The 22,405-nt window shown below is 44.0% G+C and overlaps 1 protein-coding gene across 4 annotated transcripts; it reads right to left on the bottom strand.

Moving 5' to 3' along the window:
• Positions 1-1,234: 1,234 nt before the first annotated feature.
• UBE2G2 (ubiquitin conjugating enzyme E2 G2) lies at positions 1,235-22,221 on the bottom strand. Of its 4 annotated transcripts, XM_075507752.1 has the most exons (7): positions 22,079-22,122; positions 14,289-14,324; positions 14,156-14,201; positions 11,833-11,936; positions 8,424-8,542; positions 5,191-5,331; positions 1,235-3,288 (listed from the first exon to the last, which is right to left on the bottom strand). In XM_075507752.1, exons 4-7 carry the CDS (start codon positions 11,844-11,846, stop codon positions 3,161-3,163), a joined length of 402 nt encoding a protein of 133 aa, XP_075363867.1. In that variant the 5' UTR covers positions 11,847-11,936; positions 14,156-14,201; positions 14,289-14,324; positions 22,079-22,122; the 3' UTR covers positions 1,235-3,160. The 4 variants fall into 4 exon arrangements, with proteins under 4 accessions (XP_075363867.1, XP_075363864.1, XP_075363865.1 ...); XM_075507749.1 differs by lacking the exon at positions 11,833-11,936 and having other exon boundaries at positions 22,079-22,221; XM_075507750.1 differs by lacking the exon at positions 11,833-11,936 and having other exon boundaries at positions 1,235-3,273; positions 22,079-22,219.
• Between the last annotated feature and the right edge of the window lie 184 nt (positions 22,222-22,405).

The raw sequence follows: 22,405 nt of genomic DNA on the forward strand, positions 1-22,405 counted from the left end.
GTTGCTTGCATTTTTACAGCTTTGTTGAAGGGTTTTGTTTTTTTTTAATATAAGAGCCTAAAGCAAATATAACCCAGAGAAAGGGGTTTTTTTCATCTTTAATACTTTACTTGCATGCGTAACAGCTGTAAAGCTCCAACACTCCCTGAGGAACATGTTTTATAGTAACTGTTTCAGACTGAAAAAAGGTAACTGCTCAGAAAAACATTGCTACTGGCTAGTATTACACACTCTGCCAACATGAGTATTCTTTTACGAAGGGGGAGGATTAAGCCTTTCAGGGAAGTCTATCATGGGATCAACACAGCAGCTTTACAAGCTTTAACTCTCAGGTGTTCCCCAGTTGTAATAAGCTGCCTGTGCGGTGAAACCCTCTCAGGGCAAGCTGGGCACAGCAGGAGCCCACCCGCCTCCGCACAGGCATGGAGTTGTGCAAGATGAACCCTCATGCTGTGTGCAAGGATTCAGTTTATTACGGAATAATGATGATGAGTTTTTATTTCTTTCCTGCGAGTAAAACAAACAGGGAATCTAACATGCCGACTGCAATGCCATGTTTAAGCCTTTCAATGAACACAAATGCTCACCGCCGGTTTCAGCTAAGCAAACCGCCATCGTTCAAGGACAGTTCTTCTCACCTTGACAAGGCAAGTTTTAGTCCTCTGAGGTGGACTTCTGCTTACATTTTGTCACCTGCAAGACTCCCTGGTGTATATGTTCACTGGGTGGCTTAAAACACCTGAGTTAGCAAGCCTGCTGCATGCCAGTCACTTAAAAAGAAATTATTTTATTTCTAAGCGACAGAGATTTGGGGACTATGGAAATTCTCAGTAGGAATTGGACATCTAACTGACCTTCTCAAATCCAAGAGCTAATATCAGCAGATTTTGAATGATATATTAAAACTCGTGATCCACCTGTTGCCATAACAATATCTTCCTAGGCCAGACACATGGATCATAACAAGACCTTTGTAAGAAGCAAACTGCATCACATCTGCTGGCTGTCAGATTTTTATAGTTTTCTTTGAATTATCAGGTCACTGCCATCATTAGAGACAAGACACTTGCCTGGAAAGCCCAAGCAACTGTGTCAACTCTTCCACTCTTCTAAAGCATCCCATGTTTTAACTGCATCAGAATAAACCCTTCCACTCCTTTGGATCAAGTCAGAATTGGACTCTCGACCAGTTGGTTACCCATATAAAACATCCACTGCAATACATTTGCATACATCTATGAAAGGAGAAAATATAATCACTTTATTTTCAGTATACAGACTAAATCCCACCATAAAATAAAGGTAATGAGTGAGCACACATGAATAAAATACCCTGCACTTAAAAAAAGCCCACTTTTGCCACATCTGCTGAATCCATCATTTGCCATATGGCACTCACAGCTCTCCAGCGTTGTTTCCAAAAGCGGCTGCAGTACTCCCAGGAGCAACGCTCCATCTACTACAGTTCAAAAACAGTCCCAGTTTGCATATAAGTGCTACATTTTCCTGTATGCCTTGAAATACTAGTTAGGTACAATGCTATTTCATCATCTCTGCTCCCAAACTATGTCAGGTCCTGCTCCCACCCTTACACCAAAGCAAGAATTACTTCTACAAGGAGGTAAAATCAGCAAGTTGTAGCAATACAAACTCTTCAGAGGTACAGAACGATGGCATACGGCAATCTGCAGCACGTGAATATGCAGCACAGACAGCAAGACATAAATACTGACAAGTTGTACACACGTGCATGCACACAATCACCTCTGTAAAGCTTTCTCCACAGTGCGACTCCTTCCATGTCACATGCTTTTCACAGAAAAAAAATAAAGCCCTTCTCAAATTTAGCCTGTTTAAAGCTGCCAACAAAATTTGATTCCATGTGCTATCAATGGGCATGTTATTGCTTGTAGTAAATTGGAAAAGATTTCGACCTACACAAGAGATTCACTTGCAAAACACAAAGGTCACCCGTGGCCTAAGCAGTTTTACAAACTGGTCATTGCAGCTGGTATTTCCCGCACCCTCCACACCAGCAGTTGGCTACAATACTCTGCAGTTCTAAACATGTGTCGTACCATCCTCTAGAAACACAGTCAGTGTCTTCTCTGACTCATATTTAAATACACAAGAACAGTCAACATAAAGAAGTGTTACAGTTAATTTACAAAATTCATCACGTTCATCTTCACTCGTTCACCTGAAAAACAGGTGACCTGGGCTGTAACGGCAAAGGCCAGCAGTGCCTAATCCTCTCAACACCCAAATGTCAACAGAACAGGAGCTGACATTGCAGAGATACTTTACATGCCCAATAGAGCAGACACATTCTCACTGGATTTTCAGGCTGCCAGTGACCTACCTCGCCCATGGTGAACCTGACCAAAGTGTTTAAGAATCCAGTCTTTACATCCTGCACCTCTAATTGAATGTAAAGTTTACAACTGAGTGTCTTTAAGGAATAATAAAGCAGGTCTTGGGATTTCTTCCAAGGAAACACTGACTTAAAGGCTCAGTACAAACTCACAGTGTTACGTGGGAACATCAGCCCATTCTAGACACCCAGACAGTCACTGACAACAACTCCCTAGATCTTCTCTTAAAGTTACTTGCTGCACAATCACTTTCTTTGCTAACACATCCTGACTATAACCTTGTTTTTCAGCCTCTCTTGCTAACTATACTCTTCAATCAGTTCTGACTGCAAATGCTGTCCTTAACTTGGCGAGTATCATAAATTTGATAGGTTATTTCCTGTCTACTGGTGCTCCAGAGGTAATGCTACCTATAAAAACATACAACTAATTCTTCCAGCAGGTGATCCAAACCAGCTCTGTTCTCAAACAGCAGATTGGCAAAGGCGGGCTGCAGACTGCAAAGTCTCCAAGCATTCCATACCATGAAGTGAGGTAGCAACGAGCAGCCTGTGAAACAACATCTCTGTATTTTTCCCTAGTACTAAATCCCTTTTCCACATCGTTTAGTGAGTGAATTAGAGGCTTCTCTGGAGCAGTGGATGAAGAGAAGAGATGATAAATAAATAATTAATGATAAGAAGGACTAGGCCAATAGTTTTGCAAAGTTTTCCTTTTTGGTATCAGCACTGAGCACTGCTCGTTTTCAGGTGGAGAGAAATAACAAAACACTTCAGTCTGTGAGCTTAAAGTCCAAGTGACTTCTGCACAATCTGCTTGGCAATTTTGTTAAATTGTTCTCTGTCTTCCCGCCACATCTTGGAGGCGTCTACATTGGCTCCACTTTCATCATTTGGCTCTGAAACGAGAAAGACTGAAAGATAGGTGGGCAGGTAGGCAATGGAGCAAGACCCTTGCTTTTTCAGTAATGCCTCTGTACTGCCACTTCCCTGTGGCTTTAGCACACTTCCCCTGCTTGGGACTACAGAAACACCACTAAAGAAAATCCAATGACAGCTGCTGGATTCCTGAATGGTTCTGATTTAACTGATCACAAGAGAATATCACAGCAAGGTCAAGTTTAGGTAAGAAACAAGTGGCAGAGGAGCAAGACTTTCCTTTGTTTACGCTCTCAGCAGTTGAGCCCCAGCATGCACATGGAACAACACAATGCAGCACCGCCAGTGTCGTCAAGGGTTTTTAAAACTGCACACTGCTCCCTGCAAAATGTTTTTTCTGGTTCTGTGGCTTCACAGACACAAAGCCCTCCCAACCAGGCCACCCAAACAGGCTCTGTCACTCTTTGGGATAGCTTGTTCTATTAAAATACAACAAAACAAAACAAGAAAACCCATAGAATGCTTCCATTTCTGCAACATTTTTCACCCAAGGATTTCAGAGTGCTTTACAAAGTACATTAAACCCCTGTGACTCCCACACTTCATTTTCTAATGCGGGATTTATCAGGTTTGTGGTCAGTGGAACAACTGTCACGGAATTAGACAAGTCACTAAGACAGAACGTACTCTACCCATTTTGCTTCACACACTATTCCAAATCCACCCCAGCTCAGTTCATGGCAGACATCTTGGGCTCATGTCTTTCTCGACACAATGCTGATGGTCGGCCCTTAAAAGCCAGTAGATGTGCAGGTCGCCCAGTTTGGCAAGCTTGGGCTTACGCCATCTGCAGAGCCAGAGCCGAGAGTTTGCCAGCAGCCTGAAAGAAGCTGACCACTGATGTTTTAGACTAATTCCTCCAAAAGCCATGGGAAAACAGGAAGCACAGGCAGAGAACAAGATCAGGTGACTCCCACACTAACCAGTCTAGGTAAGGCTGCACCACAAACCAAGTTCTTGGAGGCCACAGGAAGCCCAGCGAGGTACTGTTTGTCTGCACAGCTTCCCAACAGTAGGTTACTATTCTGAAGCTAAAACAGTCCCACGTAAGAATCTGTTGTTTGCTCTTTGATCAACTTTGCTGCTTCTAAACCCTCCAAACTGTCTAAAATCTTTTATCACTCAAAACCAATTCTAAGGGACATGGCTCTGCCCTTTTCAGGCAATTCAGTGGCTCTGTCCACTATGTGGAAAAGGATCCATCTTTCAGGGAGCTGTACACAACAGAGCTGATCCATAGCTCTTGCTGGATTTAGGGAAATCCATTTAAAAGGCTGCACAAAAGGTTTTTCACCCCACCCCTCTTCTCAAGAAGCCTTCCTCTGAACCAGAGATGGCAGAATGGGGTACATTCCCAGGCTGACAAATAACAAACAGAAATGGAGGGTGCTGGCTTGTGAATCACAGAGGCCATGGACTCCAGTTTACCATACTGGTTAGATCTGGCTGGTAACCCTTCAGCTGCTAAAGCCAAATCCAACACAGGCTGTAATCAATAACTTTAAGACCTGCAAGAGCTGAACAGACATCATAGCAAATACAAAGATGGAGCACAGGTTTTGAGCAGGGAACCAACTGAGCCTCTGGACCTACCTGACCATCACACCATCTGCTTGGCTGCTGCTGAGCTGGAAGGAAAGCAGTGCAGTCGCTCGCAAAGCTGGAAACACCTGTTTACTAATTCAGTCTTATTTTTTTCAATTATTTTCAGAGAACTCATGTATTAATAAATAAATACTAGGGCTTTAGGAATGGTGGTTGCTGCTGAGCAGCTTAAAATGTCCTTTGCTCCCTTAACAAATCAAACAGCAAGAAGCAGCTCTAGCTAACTCAGTAACTGCTATCTGAGCTACTGCTAATAAAACAGCACTCCTTACCTGCCAGCATGCTAACAACCGACAAGAGGATCTTTTCCACACTCTGCACGGGACTCCACCGCTCAGCGCTGCTCTCATATCCCATGGGATCATCCCCAGGAGCATGAAGAATAGAGATGCAAACTCTCCCATCTGGGTAAACTGCACAAGACGTACAGGGGATTGACTGTTACTCAGTGGAAACACTTGACCTCTCCAGATCTTTAGCACAGATGAATATTTGGACTTGACCTTTGCATGACTGAAGCTAAACCCAGTTTTAAATTTCCTCTTCCAAAGGCAAGAGGACACAAAATCTGAAAGACAAAAATCTAGCAAAAATTTCCCTTAAGCAAATCTAATAAACTTGGGTCATCCTTCCCCAACAGAAGCCTGCTGGGAGCACTCGTGTCATTTAATAACCAGTGACAGGCTCCATGGAAAAAATAAGAGGTGCAGCCTGGTGGAACAAGGCAAGTATTTATGCACAGACACAGCTCCAAGCAGGTAATCAGTCCTACTTAAATCGAAGGGTAACAGTCACACAGCACTGAATGCATGTTGAAATCCTCCACTGGACTGTGACCATTAAAAGAATTAAGCAAACTTGCTCTGCTGCAGCAAGGAGGGAAAAGTGGCATGTTATAAACAATATAAATCATCTTATTTTGAACATTACTGAGGTGCAACCAGAAGAGTTCACACTACTTTTTAAAATTTTGCTTAAAGCTCAGCTGCATTAAAGCGCATGGAAGCAAGGTAACCTATCAATTAAGGATACAGACATCTTCCCCTCCCACCTTTAGCGTATGCAAAGCATCTGCAACAGTACAGGTCATCTTCACAGATACTGGACTCCACTGACTTGATGAGGCCAAAGAAAGGTTGAAGAGGCAACACAAAGAGAATGGAGTTCAAAACACTGCTTTAGCAACATGGCCTAATTCTGCAGCCTCCCAGGGAATGACAACTTTAGCCCAGTATTTTCAGTGCTTCTATGCCTCAGGTGACCAAAGGTGTGCCATTGCCAGGAAAACAAGACAAAACAAAAAGAGGGAATGACCACTGGAGGCAGTTGTGCTCATTTCTAGTTCCTTCCATTCACCCAGCTAATGTCTGCACAAGCCTGCAACACATAAGCACTTTGGAAGACTTTTATTTACATCCCCTCCCTTGCAGCCTCAGGCTGGAGACTGGAGCTGGTCTAGCCATAGCTGGAAGAGATGAAAACAGCACATGCTGAATCAGCACTTCTCCTTGAAAGTTAGGAACACACTGGTAGAAGGTATTTCACTTGTAAGTTACTCTAATGTTTTTATGCAGTGCCTCATTTAAAACAGCTGGACCACAGTGGCACAGTCAAGACAGCAAAGGGTGATTCCAGGAAGACATATGTATCTTTCCACTTTGTCACTAAGTGCTAATGCAAGACTTGCCATTAATCACTACTTTGAAGCCAGAGCATCCATGAACATCATCTTATTTTAAGAGAAGATAGTTCTGTGGTGTCTCAGTTCCCCCTGTACATAACACAAACAGCAAAGATAAGGTAACACAGCAGACTTTTTAAACATTTTCCTGGCAATTCCTCACAGGTGGAGGAGTAAGGACTTAAGGAACAGAAAAAGCACAGCACAGCCACCCATTTCTACAGTCTTTCTGGGTATAACCAGACCACCACAATCCTACCTGAGAAGAAAGATTCAAATGTCTACTTTTGGTGATCTCAACTTTAGATTAACATGACCCAGAGTCACGGGAATTTAAAGAGCTGAGCTGACCATCCAGCATGTTCCAGTTAACCCCACTGAGGAAGTGCCCGCATGTACAGCCATTCTGTAACATATGAGAGCCAGGCAGTTTGTGCTTCTCCGCACCCTACTCCTCCTAGCTATGCTGCACACAAAGCAGCTGCGAGCAGCGAACCTCAAGCCAAGTCCAGAACTGGAGCTGAAGAGTATTGCATGGACACGGATTTGCTCACAGAGACCTGTCCTGCCAAGAAGTTTGGGTGAATTAGTCCAGCTGGAGCACGGTGCCAATGCAGCCACACTGCTTCCAGGTGCCAAACGTTGCATTGCTGCAGACATCAGAGCTTCAGAGGTGATGCTACACTGCCCTGGGCACGTCCGCACAGTTCTACACTGTGACATGCAGGTGTGTCCTCCACAGAACAGAAAGATGCTTGTGGATTAAATGGGCAAGAATCTGCATCAGTGGTGTTTTGAGAAGGGAAGAACAGAGGATCTTCAAGAAATTGCAAAATTCCTTGGAATAGGATGAAATAAATCAATTCCCAGCTGAGATTAAGATTTGTATTGTGCAAGTGGAGGAACATCAGCTGGGAAGGAAACACTAGGCAGGAGGGCAGCATTTTCCTTTTATTGCTCTCAAGCGGCAGAGACCTAATAGCCTAGAATACAGATCGAGCCCATGAAATCTGGGTGATGATAAACAATATTTACACAATCCGTGTTGATTTAGCAGATGTCATAAGCACCAATTTTACAAAGAATGCCAAGGCTGACTCCAGAAAGTAGTGCTCCAGGATGTGAAAGGGGGCTTTAGGGTTTTTACCTGTCCAAGGCTCAAACTTGTTAGCTGTACTTGTTGTTACTTCAATTACTTCCACTGGAAAGTCTTAAGATAATATTGTCACCATCAGAATTACAAAGAAAAGGCCAGCAAAGTCTTAATATTAAACACCGGCAAATGTGTCATCTGCTTGGACAGAGCACTCTGTATTTCAGAAAGATCACATCAGAAATGTTACTAAACCTGTGACTTAATGGGGAAGAAGCCATGGTGCCAAATAAAGCTGCATCCAAACTTTGATCAATATGAACAAATTTTCACTCGTTAAAATAACACCAAACTACTTAAATACAAGCCACAGAGCAAGACTGGAAAGTGTCTGTATTAATTCACTAAATTTCACATCATGTGCAGAAGATTTATCTTTAGACTATTTATACAATAGTTACAAGTATTCCTGGAATGATCTTAAATGCAGTGAAATTGTTGGAATCTTTATTTGATTGTTTACAACCAAAAGGTATATGAGGAATAATGTGATAAAGAGACCCTAAGACAGAACAAAGTTGCTGGGCAGCTGAACACTCCTACTGCACACTCAAGGTTGGAAAGGGAGACAACCACTCTTGGTAAGGATGCCAGCTCTCCTGCTGCAAAAGTTTGGTTTTAAGGTGCACAAGCAACCCACTCCCCTGTACGTCCTGCTGTGTCAGACTCACTGTTTGGATGGAACATCTCGCATGTGAACCTCATCTTCGGAGGACTTAATGGGTAGTCGAGTGGAAAGCTCAGAATAGCAGGGAAAACCCCATACTCGAAACAGGTGTCTTCAGGACCCCTAGAAACAGATAAAAAGCTATTCATCAGAGTTTTAAACAGTTCTTTCACCCAAATTCTTGTCTAATGAGACATTTGAGGTGTGGGTTATATCATCTTCTCCAGAAAACAAAGAGTTAATGCACTCTTACCCCACACCTCAAACTTAAATCCAAATATGGGGTTTGGGAGGTAAGGGGGAAATCAAAGCTTGCACACTAAATTACTAGGAAGGTCACAACACTGTTAATTAGCAGGGTGTGTCTGAATATAATTGGAGTATCTGGCTCCAAGGCATGTTCCAGGATTTGAGCATCTGCATGTCAAGAGAAAGCAGAGGCAGGTGTGGGACTCCTGTGCCTTTGAAGATACTGTTAATGCTGCACAAGACAGAGATGTCAAATACTGTAGCTCAAAAATAATTTATAAAACCTATGGAGATTCAAACTGCCAGTATCAAGCATAACCACACATAAACACTTACCACTATCTGATGCAAAAAACACAGCAATGTTTTGTAAAAATAAAAACACAGCTCAGGGACCATAATTGCTAGATGCAGGACAACAATGTTTCTTTGCAGACTTAAGGTATTTAGTTTGCACTCCCTCAAGTGCACATGGAGAACAAATGGCTTCATCAGGGTTCTTGTAGAAACATTTCCTTATTGTGTTCATCATCTAGTTCAAAGTGCAATCAAGTTGAGAATATAAAGACAACTATTTTACTCTCCCTACATAAAACATTTTTGGAAGGTGAGCAGAAAAGTTTATTACACATGACTTATTCAAACTCGATAAAACATCTGGAAGTTGTAACACAAACATGATCTCCCCTGATTGGAAAGATCATGAAACAAGCTTCATCACTGAAAATCTTAGCCAAGGAAACCTCATGTATTTAGTAAAAAGCTCTTCAAACAAGGGTTATACTGTCTGGGAAATAAGGTTTAGAAATATATTCATGCCTCCTCCCAATCCGCATCCTCCATGCCAGAAAGAACATAAAAGTTCAAGGACTCCTAACAGTTAAGACTGCAATTAGTAACCTACAGAAAAAGAAAATTGAGACCAGCAAAACCTAAAGCCCTAGGAGGCTCACTCTCTTAAACTTTGGGATTCAAAAGACTTGGCTGGTAGATAAACACAAGAACTATGTGATTTAAACCTGAATATTGACACTGGCGGGTAAGATGAGAGAAATGCATCAACATATTACAAGAATGAAAGCTAAACCACCTCAACCATTTTGTTTCCTTTCTGGCCTTTTCCCTAAATTTAGTCGGGATTCAATTCACATCTGAGAGCAAACTGAATGCATTTTTTCATGAAGATTTTAATTTCAGCTGCATTTTAAAGGCTTATTGTTGAACTTCTAAGACTATGTACATACACATATTGAAAAGCTGGTGGGTGTCTTATGTTCTGTTTTGAGAGCAAACACACAGCCTTAAGGGCTCTTCTGTCAAATATGTTAATCCAACACGCTCCATTTTAGGCCCTGTATTATGTGAGGAAAATGCTTTTGTTTTAGCTATTCATTGCTGCCAGGATCAACTTCAAAGAAATTATTAAAGTTAATCCAAGACAGCATTTGCAACTACAAAACACTCAGGAAGCCGCAACATTTAAACTTGACAGCATCACTTTCAGTTCAAAAAGGACATGGGCAGGGCCAGAGAGGTAAAGAGCACAGCACCTTTTGCAGTCGCACCACCTGCTCTGCAGAGATTTCAAAGTACACCACATTCAAAGCCTCCGTGCCTTATGCTATGATCTCGTCTGAGCTGCTATGCTAGCTGAAGTCCAGACTACCCAGTACTTGATTAGGCTTCCTCTAAGAAACACTCAGACCACCCAGTGGTGACACCCATCTCACTGAGCAAAAAGCACCCAGCCAACAGGCCAGTTGCCTTAAGCAGCTCCCATACCCCAGGAATGACAAAGCACTTGCCATTACCAACCATGTGCACAGGGAAGGCACTCATCCTGCACAGGCTTGAAGCGTACAACTCTAAGAAAAACCTTGTCCTAAACCTGCTCCATCTAAGACTCTTCGCAGCCTGCAAAGCAGGCAGTCTCTGCATCTTTTTCTGCGCATGATGCTATCCTCTACAGACTTTCCTAAAGCACTGAGGAGCGGACATCAGTTCTCCTCCAGCCATTATATGGCATTAAATGACTTGCTAGACAACCAGACTGTTTAGTTGTGCGAGAGATGTTACAAACAAGTCTGTCAACATAAGACATAGCATGAAAATAAGGAACTCTGAACTCCATGAGCTAGCTATTACTTAGGCAAGGGGAAGAAAAGGTTGATGAGTATCTGCCAAAATAGGAGGGAAAAGCGCATTGATGAGGACAATTAATTCTGTAATCATAGCTTCACGTACATTTGTAAATGGCTTCTTACTTGTAAAAAGATGCTGGAAAAAGACCAAAACCCACAGTCATCAGATGCCGAAAAGGGGAATTCCATGCTAAACAAAAGTCATAAGCCTAATTATAGATCTAATTACCTTTTCAGACAGGTTTTTGATAAGTTGACTTCAATTTATACTGTTTCGTTTTCAAGCGATCTTTAGGCCAATAAGGTTCTTAATTACACGGTTTTGTGTCTTTTGGGGATAAACTTTAATAGCAACACACACTTGTATATGCCAACCAAAGAGGGCAAAACTTGGTCTTGAAATGTTAAATTCACGAACTTGCACAACACAATGCAGCTTGTAGGACCTCATGCAGCGCTAAGGAACTGAGCAGCATTATGGTAAACTCTCTTGACATGCTGGGGCTATTTATCATCACAAATAAGTCACCCTGTTGCAAAGATTTGGCTTTCATAAATACTCTAATTCAGCTACTGTTTGATGTCTCATCAAAAGGGTGCATTTTATGCCAGACTCCAAACCTCCACTGTTCAGAGAGATTACCACATTGTATTTTCAGTTCTGGATCTATTACACTCACTTTGGGAGCGTAAGAACTGTTCTATCATTCAGACATGTCAATACAGCCTTAACATTTATACGTTTGACATTTATCCAGCACTGCTGCTGCAGGCAAGAACACCAGAAATACAAATTATTATGACCATTATTTTAAAAGGCATTCTTTTATCTCCGAGCCAACCTCTTACATCAATCTTTGTAACATTACCCAACCCACCTCTGAATTGATAAATGGGCCATGTCTTTTCTCTCTTAGGTCTTTTTCTTTTTTTTTGCTATTACATGTGCTCTAGCTTTATATAAATTGGGTGAAGGAAAAAAAAAAGTATTCTGTTCTTGTCATTATTACGCTACTTACTTACCTTTTGCACTTCATCTGTCTAAAAATTTGAAGCCAACTTTAATTTCCTCATCTGTACTTCTTTCATTCCCAGAATCTCACACAGCACATTTGAGATTACAAAACCTTCGAGAAGATTATCACAGACAAATATAAACAAGTCATTTAGCTTGTTTTCCAAATGTATGCAAACACTTCTACTAATAAGAGTTTTGTAAAGAGATGAAAGTAACCAAACGTGTTTAGGGTAAACATGTTTCTATTGTACCACAGCTTCAGAATTTAGCAGATCTTAAAATATAATTTTATTATGACACACACACAATACAGTAACCAAAATTAAAGCACCTCCGCCTCTCATTTTGCGCTGACAAAGACCTGAAGCTCAACACTCAGCACTTTAAAGGGCTTTCAAGTCTGCAAGCAGCTCCTCTGTTCTTTAAGAATTTGTTACATCAGAAAAACTATTTTCTAGGTAATGAATCAAATCCAAAAGTACTTCTGTGTGTCCCCCATGAAAGCTCTACTCAACCACACAATCTCTGCTACGAGAAAGTACTGCTAGGCAGGAATTTTCTTCCATGTTCCAAGAAGTGCATTAAATCCTCTGGGACTTCTACACTCCAAGCAACGCACAGCTGTCTGAACTGAAATTTGGTACATCACATAGCGCGTGTTTCAGAAGAGTGATAACTATTCCACTTGCAGAAAGAGAAAGCGTTAAGACACTGCAGCCAACATCTTTAGTGGCAGGCAACAAATTACCTATTTCCGTGCTAAGTGTTTATTTTCAGGGGACTAAGCTACCAGGAAGTACAACCTGTTCATCACAGGATAAATCACTGCACATAAGCAGAGGCATCTGCCAACTCTTCATATCAATCATCAAACAAGCAGTGGTAATCCAAACCTCCATTTACCAAGGCCTAAAATAACTCCGAGGCTCACCCTTGCCATAAAGTAGGATCACCCACGCAGCCAGCTTGTGTGGAATAGGTGATACACTATAGCTTGGGACGCTTTTGTATTGGTTGTGTACCTAATCCCAAGAGACAGAAATCTCGTTTTTCATCCCTAGTCAACACACTCCAAGCAAACCAAGCTAGGAAAATTCTGTCACCCACGCTAGTTGAGAATCTCATAAGTCAGCACTGGTGGTTGCAGTGAAAACCTGCCAAGAGCACAGCAGGCACGCTGCGAGCAGGACCATAGCCACCACCTGCTGCCTATGGTGTCCTCTGGGACCCCCTGGCCCTGGCTGAAGGAAAGGAAGCCACCAACCCTTACTAAAGAAAACTTGAAACACAGAGCCTGATCAACCCTAACAACACAAGACAGACTTAGTTTGGAGCTTCTTCATCTTTTAATTCTGTAGCATTTGCATAAATTGTCAGACCTGAGTGACAAAGGTCTCTTTTCCTCTCCCCTACTGTTTTAGAACTTTATTTTGTAAAAATCACCAGTTATTCCATGTACTCAAAGTTCCCAAAGAAGGGTACAGCATAAGTAAGAGAGTACAAGCAAAAGAGAAGACAACTTGTAAGATGCTGGGCAAGATTTTGTCTTTTCCTGGCAAGTTTTGCTAGGAACAACCATACCCATCAGTTTGGGAGTGGAAGGGGGAGGACACAGCTTTGTAAAGAAGTCTTTGTCACCCCTCAAAACAAAACAGGTAGCAATCAGAGCTATTCACCAACAGAAGAGCTTTCTACACGGAACCACTGCATCCAACATCTTTTCAACACCAGCCAATTCATGAAATGTAAAGAATTTCAAAAGAATTTTTTTTAAATTTGAATACTGTCTCAGATCAATCCCCTTCCATTTTTCTAGAAAAAAATTGAAAAGTAAACTAATTTTAGACATTGATTTTTTTTCCTCCTATCACTGATAATCTGTGTATTTTGCTCCACTTAAAACATGAGAAAAACCTGTCCTGTACTTGCAGTTGAGTAACGTTCCCAACAGGTTTGTGTGACCAATTCATTGTTTCCTACAGTGTTTGTATATACAACCTATATCCAAGGGAGCCCAAATGAGGATTCCTGTCAAATTTGCAAGTTACTTATGCTGAGTGTTGCTTATTATAATGACACCTGTACAACAAAAGATTAAGTCCCAATCCCAAACGATTAAGTCCACTTAAGTCCCAATACTGCCTCTGCCACACTGTTTAAATTCCAAATACAATTCCCTGTTTGGGTCAGAAAAGAAGTTCCCAGCCAAAGGTAGGCCAAGGTCGATGCTATGCAGAACTGATGTTATTTTTTTTACATTCTTGTCCTCCTAGAAGCTAATCGTAATTTGCAAGTGTTGATTTCAGATACAAAACAATATTAACTCACATAATTAGAGCTTCCCATTCAAAGAAGTTCTCTTCATTCATGGGACCTATTAAGAAAAAACAAAACAATGCTTAGTGCTACCTGAATATACGGCTAGAACTTCACAGTGCACAAACCCTGCTCAGCTCCTCACCTGCTACTATCCCTTCTGGTGGGTTCAAGGTCAGCTCTGTAAAAATAAAAACACAAGGAAGGTTAACATGACCTGCAAGCCTGAGCATTTTGGCTAACATTTGTGTGGCCACAGCTTAGTACAGAGGCCCCACCAGCAAACACCCTTGGAGAAAAGCTTGAGGACACCATGGGAGGAATCTTCTGGCCATGCTTTACTGGGCAAAACTCCACATCCAGAAGGCCCCAGTATATCACTGCTGACAATTTAACTTCTACATGCAAGACAGTTTTCTAGACAAAATTATTTGGCATTTTGTGTTTTTTTCAGGCTCCCAAAACTAGTCTTCCCAGGAGCAACAATTTAAAACTGAGAAGGAAGAAAAAAAACTCTTTCCACAAAGCATAGGAAACACTCTCCTCTTGGAGCACTGTGGTATCTGCAGGTACAAACTCAAGAGCATGAAGAGCAAACAGATTGTATTCCTGTAACCTCTCTGCACCAATTCAGACTTGACAGCATCTCAATACAAAACCCAAAATGACGCAAAAAGTTGGAGAAGCAGAAGCAAGAGAGATTTGACAAGCACCTCTGTTCCTTGAATTCAATCCAACTCCCCCTGCATGGCCTGGAAAATATGAGTAAAAAAAGAAGCAGCAAACAAAAAGCAACCTTGGCTGCACATGGCAAGTTTGGATCCATCAACCCTCACTTTCTGTAGGAAACTGGTACAATTCCAAATCATACAGTCACCTTCAGCATCAGTACGTCACTTCAAGCCTACTGAAGCCCAGTACTCTGTGCGCTGATAGAATAATAACCAGTTTTTCTACTATCTAGTGCAATGACCACCAACTTCCAGTTTCCGAAGTCCCACGGGGTGGTAGCAACTGGCGAGGCAAAGTTCAGCCGTGCACAGGCAACCAGCAGACCTGCAGTCCCTGGGGGGCTGAACACCAGCCCCACAGCTCTGAGCGAGACGCGGAGCAGGCAGCAGGAGGTGATGCTCCGAGGGTGTCAGACCAGAGGAGGTGACAGTAATTAGACCAACTTAAATAAGGGCTGTGAGCTGCTTATCTAGAACAGTGTTTCCTAACCAATGGCCTGTGGACTACTAGTGGCCCGTAACACGCAAAACGCAGCCACAGGAAACACCACATGCATTCCCACGCATGAAAACAAGCACAAACGCAGACCTAGGGAAGATGGGAAGTCACAAACCAACAAGAGACGCTTGACCTAATTTCTGTTAAGCTATACGTGAAAATTGTGGGTAGCGCTGCACAAAACAGTGCACAGATTTTTGTCTTAAAACAGATAAGTTACTGTTGGATTCAAAAATGTGCTGAGATATGCTGACACGAAAGATGGCAAAACTCTTCAGTTCACTCAGACTGCCATTAACTTTGGCACAGACCTCTCCGATTGAAGTTCAAAAGCACAGCAGCAGATTGAAACTCAGCGTTATGGCTCGCCAGGACGTCCTGACATTAAGGAGCAGGTTTTTCCAGCTTGATAGTATCTAACAGCTTTTCTTGTTGATGTTTTTAGACAGAGAGAGGGAGATGTCAAACCCAGGAGCTCCTGGAATAATTTTGCTCCATCTTGTGGCTCTCTCTAAGAAGAAAATCCCTCTGATATTTCACATGATTTCCCTTGAAAACCCCAGGAGCATTTTCATTTCAGACCCCGCACTGGCAGACAGCTCTTGTGACTGCCCAGTGGCAGCATCTGTGTGTCCCCTGCAGCAGGCAGCCATGCAGAGGTGTTCCGTACAGCTCTCTACCCCCAAGGAAAACTGGGGCGGTGGGAAGCAAGAGACAAAACCTGCCAAGGAAAGGGTCTGTACAAGGATGGATGTTCAATTCTCCACCTTGCTCAGCTCTCCCCTTGGAGACAGGTGAAAGAGGTTTCCATCCTGAAGGATCAGGCAAAGCAGTAACTGGGCAGTGCAGGGGCACATGAGCTTTGATTTTGAGTGGCTGCTACTACACCTGGTCACTGAGGAAGGAAAAACCCCTTTTCCACATGGGTGGTCACATCCTACCCCATGATTTGTCTAGAGCCATTCAAAGGGAAATTGGGAGCACAGCTTTTGGGGGCTACACAGCATGAATCGCCAGTAGCTGACAACATCAGCTGCTTTAGTCTCACCAGAGCCTCCAAAATAGGGTCATTTTAATGGAATGTCAGGAGGAATTTTTTCCAATTATTTTCAAGCGAGCAGCAAAAAAGCACGTGATCGGAGTATTTGTTTTAACCTTTCACTGCAGAACGACTTTGACAAGTCAGCTAGGCCAAACAGTCTCCTACTCCACTCTCCTCTGCCACCCCATCCCTCTGCAACTGTCCTCCCAAGCAAGTCATGTGGCACAACAGGAGCATGTCAGCAGATGAAACAGCCCACTCTCCGCTCTCCAGGGAATGCAGCCTGGGGGTAACTTCTGGCTAGCCTGAGTTTGGCCTCCTGGCCTGCAAGGCTCCTCCATGTGCATGGTTTAAAGCTTTCCCAAGGAAAGCTCTCCCCCTCTGCAAGTGCCACACCACATTGTCCTCTTGCCTGTCCACCCATGACAGCAGCGTGCCAGTGCACACACACACCACAGCCACCATCACCCAATGGCCTCAAACACTGGTGTACCATTTCTGTTCCTGTGTACACTATTTCCCAGTGATAGCAAAGAGTTGAACTCCCTACCCGTGCTGAGCATGGACAGCATCCAACACAAGATGTTGATGGGGGAAACGGGGATTCTGAAGCTACACCCACTAACTTAAGAGAGGCAGCTTGCACAAACTGAGAGCCACGTCCCTTGATCCCCTTTCTCCAAGGGGCAAGATCAGCAGAAAGACTTTGCAGGAGCCCTTGATGCAGCAGCTCCTTGCCCGTGGCTGACCAGTGACTGCGGGTCCAGGAAACAACCTCTGAGGAGTGGAACCTCACAATCCGTGCGACAACCAAGGTGGGAGCAGAACCGTCAGACACAGAGGGGCCCTCCTGCTGTGCTGGCACTGCAGCTCTGTCACCCTCACATGGAGCTGTGGGACCCCCCACCTGTGTTGGAGAGCAGCCCCCGTTCTGCAGAGCATCACGGCTTCCCCCCACTACCAGCCGGCAGATAACCTCTTTGGGGCAGGCAGAGCCAGGACACCACTTTCCTGTCCAGGTATTCTACACAGTGCCAACTACCAGAGCTGCCATCAGCAGGAGCCATGGGATAAAGCAGCCTCCTGACGTGCCCACGGAGTACCCTACCACCAGGCAAGCCTTCAGCATTCCTACAGAGCAAATGCACAAGCAGCAATGTCTTATTAAGGGATTCCAAGAGATGGAAGGACAAGCAGTCAACATGGAAAAAAGGATAAAACAGAAAGCCAGAAAAGGGATCAGTTTTGAAAGAGGTAAAGGGGAAGGCCAAGAAAAGTCTCTGCAGAAAACAAAGGAGCAGCAGAGTCATGAGGAGAAGCTGAGGCTGGCAGCTGCTGCTGGAACGGAAGGCTGTGGTGATGTATAGGCACCAGGTCACCTATACATCACCACAACCACTTCAAGGTGCCCCAGAGTTTGGGGGATAGTGGGGAGCTCTCTACTCAGACACATGTGTTGGATGCATGTTGGAGGAGCCCATGGTGGTGCAGCCCACCACCTGATTCAGAGCAACATCTCTCTTCAGCACTGGAGAGCATTAGGAGCAGTTTCCATCTTCACATCTCCATAAGGCATCCTGTTCAGTTTGCAAGGTGGTTTTGCTGCACGCAGTCATGGGATTTGCTTCCAAATCAAAATACAATTAAGTCCCAGCTTGTAGCACCATAGCTAAACCTTACTTTAAAGCTTTGCTTGTAAGCTGAGACTGAATAAAACGGAGCTGACACTAGTGAAGTGCAACACTTCTATTAGGAACTTGGGGCAGATTTGGGTGCACACACAATCAATGCCCCCCTTTTGATTTCACTGGTCATTATGGAGTCATTATAGGCCAATTACACCTTGGCCAAAAGGAGGAGAACTGAAAACACACCTTCTTGTTAAAGCAGTTAATGAAAAGACTGATCACATTCTTAAACGAGAAGTTCAACAGTATGCTTTCTAAAAGCTGTATCAATTTAGCATTTCTCCAAGGTGATTAAACACACAAGACTCAGGAAATATTAAGGGCACATACACACTTCAGTATCTGATACCACCTGGACTGAGATGCTTGAAAACAGAATCTTCTTGTTCTACTCTGCCAGAAAGTCTGTTTTCTTCTCTCTTCTCTGATGTAGCATCCAATTGGCATAAGGTAGTTTAAGCTCAGGCAGACACACAGCACAGTGTGTCTGAGATACTTCCTAAGTGTTATGCTTTGGAAAGAGCATTTTCAAAGCAGGTTTAACAGAGACAGCTGCAGAGGCCTACCGCAAAACATTCATCCCTCTCTTCCCCCCGGCAAGAGCAGCTCATCACAATGCACCCCATGAGTTTCCTTCCAGCTCACACAAACTCTCTCCAAGCAATAAGGAAACATCAATTGAAGTGCTGCCAGATTTTGTTCTGTACAACAAAGGTGTATTTTTTTCTGTGAATTCTGAAATCTCAGAATTAACTTAAATCTCATATTTTTTAACCCGACAGCACTCCCAATGATACCTGTTGGCACTACAATCCAACTGCTCTGTTACCTGTTTGTACCAGAAAGGAAATACAGTGCATACAACTAGGCACTATCATACTTGCATCTCTACAGATTTGGCTTAATACTTTAAAAATAACCCATTTTAGATTTTAAAAGTCCAGCCAGTGATATCTTCAAGATCATGCAGCCAGGAAACAGTAAATGTAGAAAAAGAAGATTTCCATCTCTTAACTCTCACAAGCATAAGCTGCTATTGAGAGACTAATTTCAGGCTTTAATAATACTAAATATGCTAAATCTAGAATTAATAACAAACATATGCTCTAACAGAAATTATGCCCTTTTTTATATCTGATGTTTTTGAAAGCTTTATCTAAATTGGTTCTGGCAGAGTAGAAAAATACTTGAATAAATATAAGACAGCAAAAAGTCACCACGCTCCAAACATGCAAAGATCTAAATGAGGACAAAAAATAAATCTGGCTGCTCAGAGCCACCTTCCCTTCCTTCCCCACAAGGAAGGGAAAACAGTGCAAATTCACAGCCTCTCCCAAAATGGAATAATGTATTTGGGCTCCAACAGGTAGAAACTGCTCACATCATCAAGCATTTTTCACATAAGGTAACAATAAACCTTTATTTAAAGATTTAAACACACACACATATATGGAAAAAAATCAAAGACCAAAACTAAAAAAAAAGGCAAGTAAGGAAAGAATTAGAAATCTGGTAAACCAAATACACCCACCAGCAAGGCACTGACTGCCAAACATCTCTGTCACAACTAGAAGTAACTAAAGGGAAGAGATAGAGAAGAAGAAGAGGAAAATTAAAGGAAAAAAAATTGTGTGCACAAATATACATAGATATATACAAGATTCAATCCAAGGTAGGCAGTCAGGAGGAAGGGGTCATTTAAAGTCATCTCCCCATTCCCATTCACCCAGGGCCACACAGTGTTTACGCCTGCACTGGGAACATGAACCAGGAACACGCATCGTCAGGAGGGAGCTGAAAGTTCACGCAAAGCTGAACCTCAGACTACAGCCCTTTCCCAAGACAGGACTTTCTCTTTTTATGCAAAACGAGTCAGCACAACTACCAATGACTAGGAACTATTTTTATTTTTCAAAATAACTTTTGCTGAAAATTTCTACAGGGCAAAACAGCTTCTGAAGAGCTACAACTAACTGCCAAGTCTTTTGTGAAACACTAGGTAGGGAAGGGTTATAATTCAGGCTTGATTCTGGGTTTTGTGTCAAAGTTTGATGAGTGCACCCACTAAAGGAAAGCAACAACCCTGGAAACGCACATACAGCACAGGGTAATCCAGCCAGCCACAGAAACCAAAAAGTCTGGCTTACTCTACTTCTGTAACTCAGGTTTCCAGAAGTAAAAGCATGGTACACTTAGTCATTGTAGATTACATTCATTTTTTACAACACTATGTTTTATTAGAGTCAGGAAAGTATTTATACAGGCAGATCGCAAACAAGTTGTTATCTCAGTTCATGGTAAGTGTTACTCTGGGAAACTATGAAGAGAAGATTCACGTAATGTCTCTCTGTAGCACTAAGTCAATTTGTTTTTGATGCTATTTAATATCACTTTTTCCCACAGAATTCATTCATACAAGACATTCTAGTAAGATCTCAGAGTTTCTCAACAATAAAGGATCAAAAATGTTTTTTGGGACTAAGGGAATTTATGTAAGAGAACAGATAAAAGCAGAGTCAAGTCTTTTTGCAGCTGCCTTTCAGGTCAGCGTTTCTCGATTACAATAGAAAAATGCAGGTTTCTAGGACACGCCATCAGCACAAGCTTTACCCGCACCAGCGGGGCTTGCTCACCACCCCAGCAGCTACCAGCAGCAGCCCAAGTGGCAGAGCACCCCAGGCCAGCCCTAGCCCTCACAAACACCTTTGTGTCAGTTCAGTTTAGAGACCTGTACTCTGCAGAGCAGTCTGAGAATAAACGCGGTTCTTTTGTCAGGAAACATGCATCTATAAATACTCTAATTTTATAGATGGAGTCTTCCACTACATGATGGTGAAGCGAGAAACAACTCCTCATCCATGGACAACCTCGAGAGCTCTGTAAATGACCTTCACTGAAGCAAGAGGCCAGTTCTTACAGCCTAACGTCATCCTTCACCTACCAAACACTTCTTTTTTTCCCCCATTCTACCTCCTTGCCCTAAATAAAAGCCAGAACATCAGAGGCCAAAAGCAACTAGGTAAATAAAAAAAAAAGTATTTCTTGCCAAAAAAAGGCACCTTCAGACACCTCACAAGCTCACCGGGGAGCAGATCACCCACCCCAGGAGAAATAGGATGTCCCAGAGGGACCCAGCCCACAGCAGCAGGTCCCTGCTCCATCCGGTGGAGCCAGCAAAGATCACAGCTCGCCACTCCCTGCAAGTCACATCTCACGCAGATTTTCAAACAAACAAGTCTACGTTGTTGATCACTAAATTCGAGTTTAACTGCTGTTACTAACTGCCCCGCTTCCGTTAAGGTCTTGACAAACACCTCTATCTTTGAGGTAACAAAGGCTGCTAGAAGCTGCAAGAGGCTCCCGTGGCTGCATTTTGTTCCACCTGGAAAATTTAACCGGCAAAAAAATAAAAGAATTTGCCACTTGCCCAGGATTCCCAGGCATTCCCCATGACTAAGCTCCCTGTGCCATGAAATCCTAGGTATGTCAACTGCGCACAAACTGCTCCTCGGTGTCCCAGCCGAAACAGCTAGGGCTCACAGGCAGGGTCGGTGCGCAAGACGGTTACCCACCTAGGCCTATAGCAACAGCGAAGGGAGAAGAACCTCACAGAGGGAAGGGGTGCCATCCATGACTCCCCCTCTTACACAGCCACACTTCAAAGACTCCGGTGCCCCCTAAACCCCCGCCCCGGCGGTCTTTGTAGGGACTCAGGGACAGCTCTGCAGGCTGAGCGGAGCAGAGCAGAGCAGAGCAGAGCAGCCGGCGGGGGGCTGGGAAACCGTGGCCGGCGGGGCACAGGGAGGTGCCCCAGGCGCCGGGAGGGAGGGAGGCCCACGGCCTGCCCCGCCGCCGTCACCGCCCCTGCCCAGCCCGCGGCTTCCGGCTCTCCCGGGCTTTAAGAAGGATCCCGTCAGGAGGGGCAGCGGGAGAGAATACCAAGGAGTGCCCTACCCCGCCGCTCCCCCGACTCACGCTTGTACTCGGCCATCAGCCGCTTGAGCGCCGTCCCCGCCATGGCGCGGCCGGCCCGCCCGCTCCCGCCGCGGCTTCCGGGCGGGCGGCTAGAGAGGACGGCCGTCTGTCGCTCCTCCTCTATGGTGCGCGCCCAGTCCTCCCAGCGCCGCGGCGAGGCCGCGCATGCGCAGAGCGGCGCCCGCCGTGAGCAGCGCAGAGCGGCGCCCGCCGTGAGCAGCGCAGAGCGGCGCCCGCCGTGAGCAGCGCAGAGCGGCGCCCGCCGTGAGCAGCGCAGAGCGGCGCCCGCCGTGAGCAGCGCAGAGCGGCGCCCGCCGTGAGCAGCGC

This window comes from Mycteria americana, chromosome 7 (assembly GCF_035582795.1).
Source record: "Mycteria americana isolate JAX WOST 10 ecotype Jacksonville Zoo and Gardens chromosome 7, USCA_MyAme_1.0, whole genome shotgun sequence".
In the NCBI taxonomy this organism is placed as follows: Eukaryota; Metazoa; Chordata; class Aves; order Ciconiiformes; family Ciconiidae; genus Mycteria; species Mycteria americana.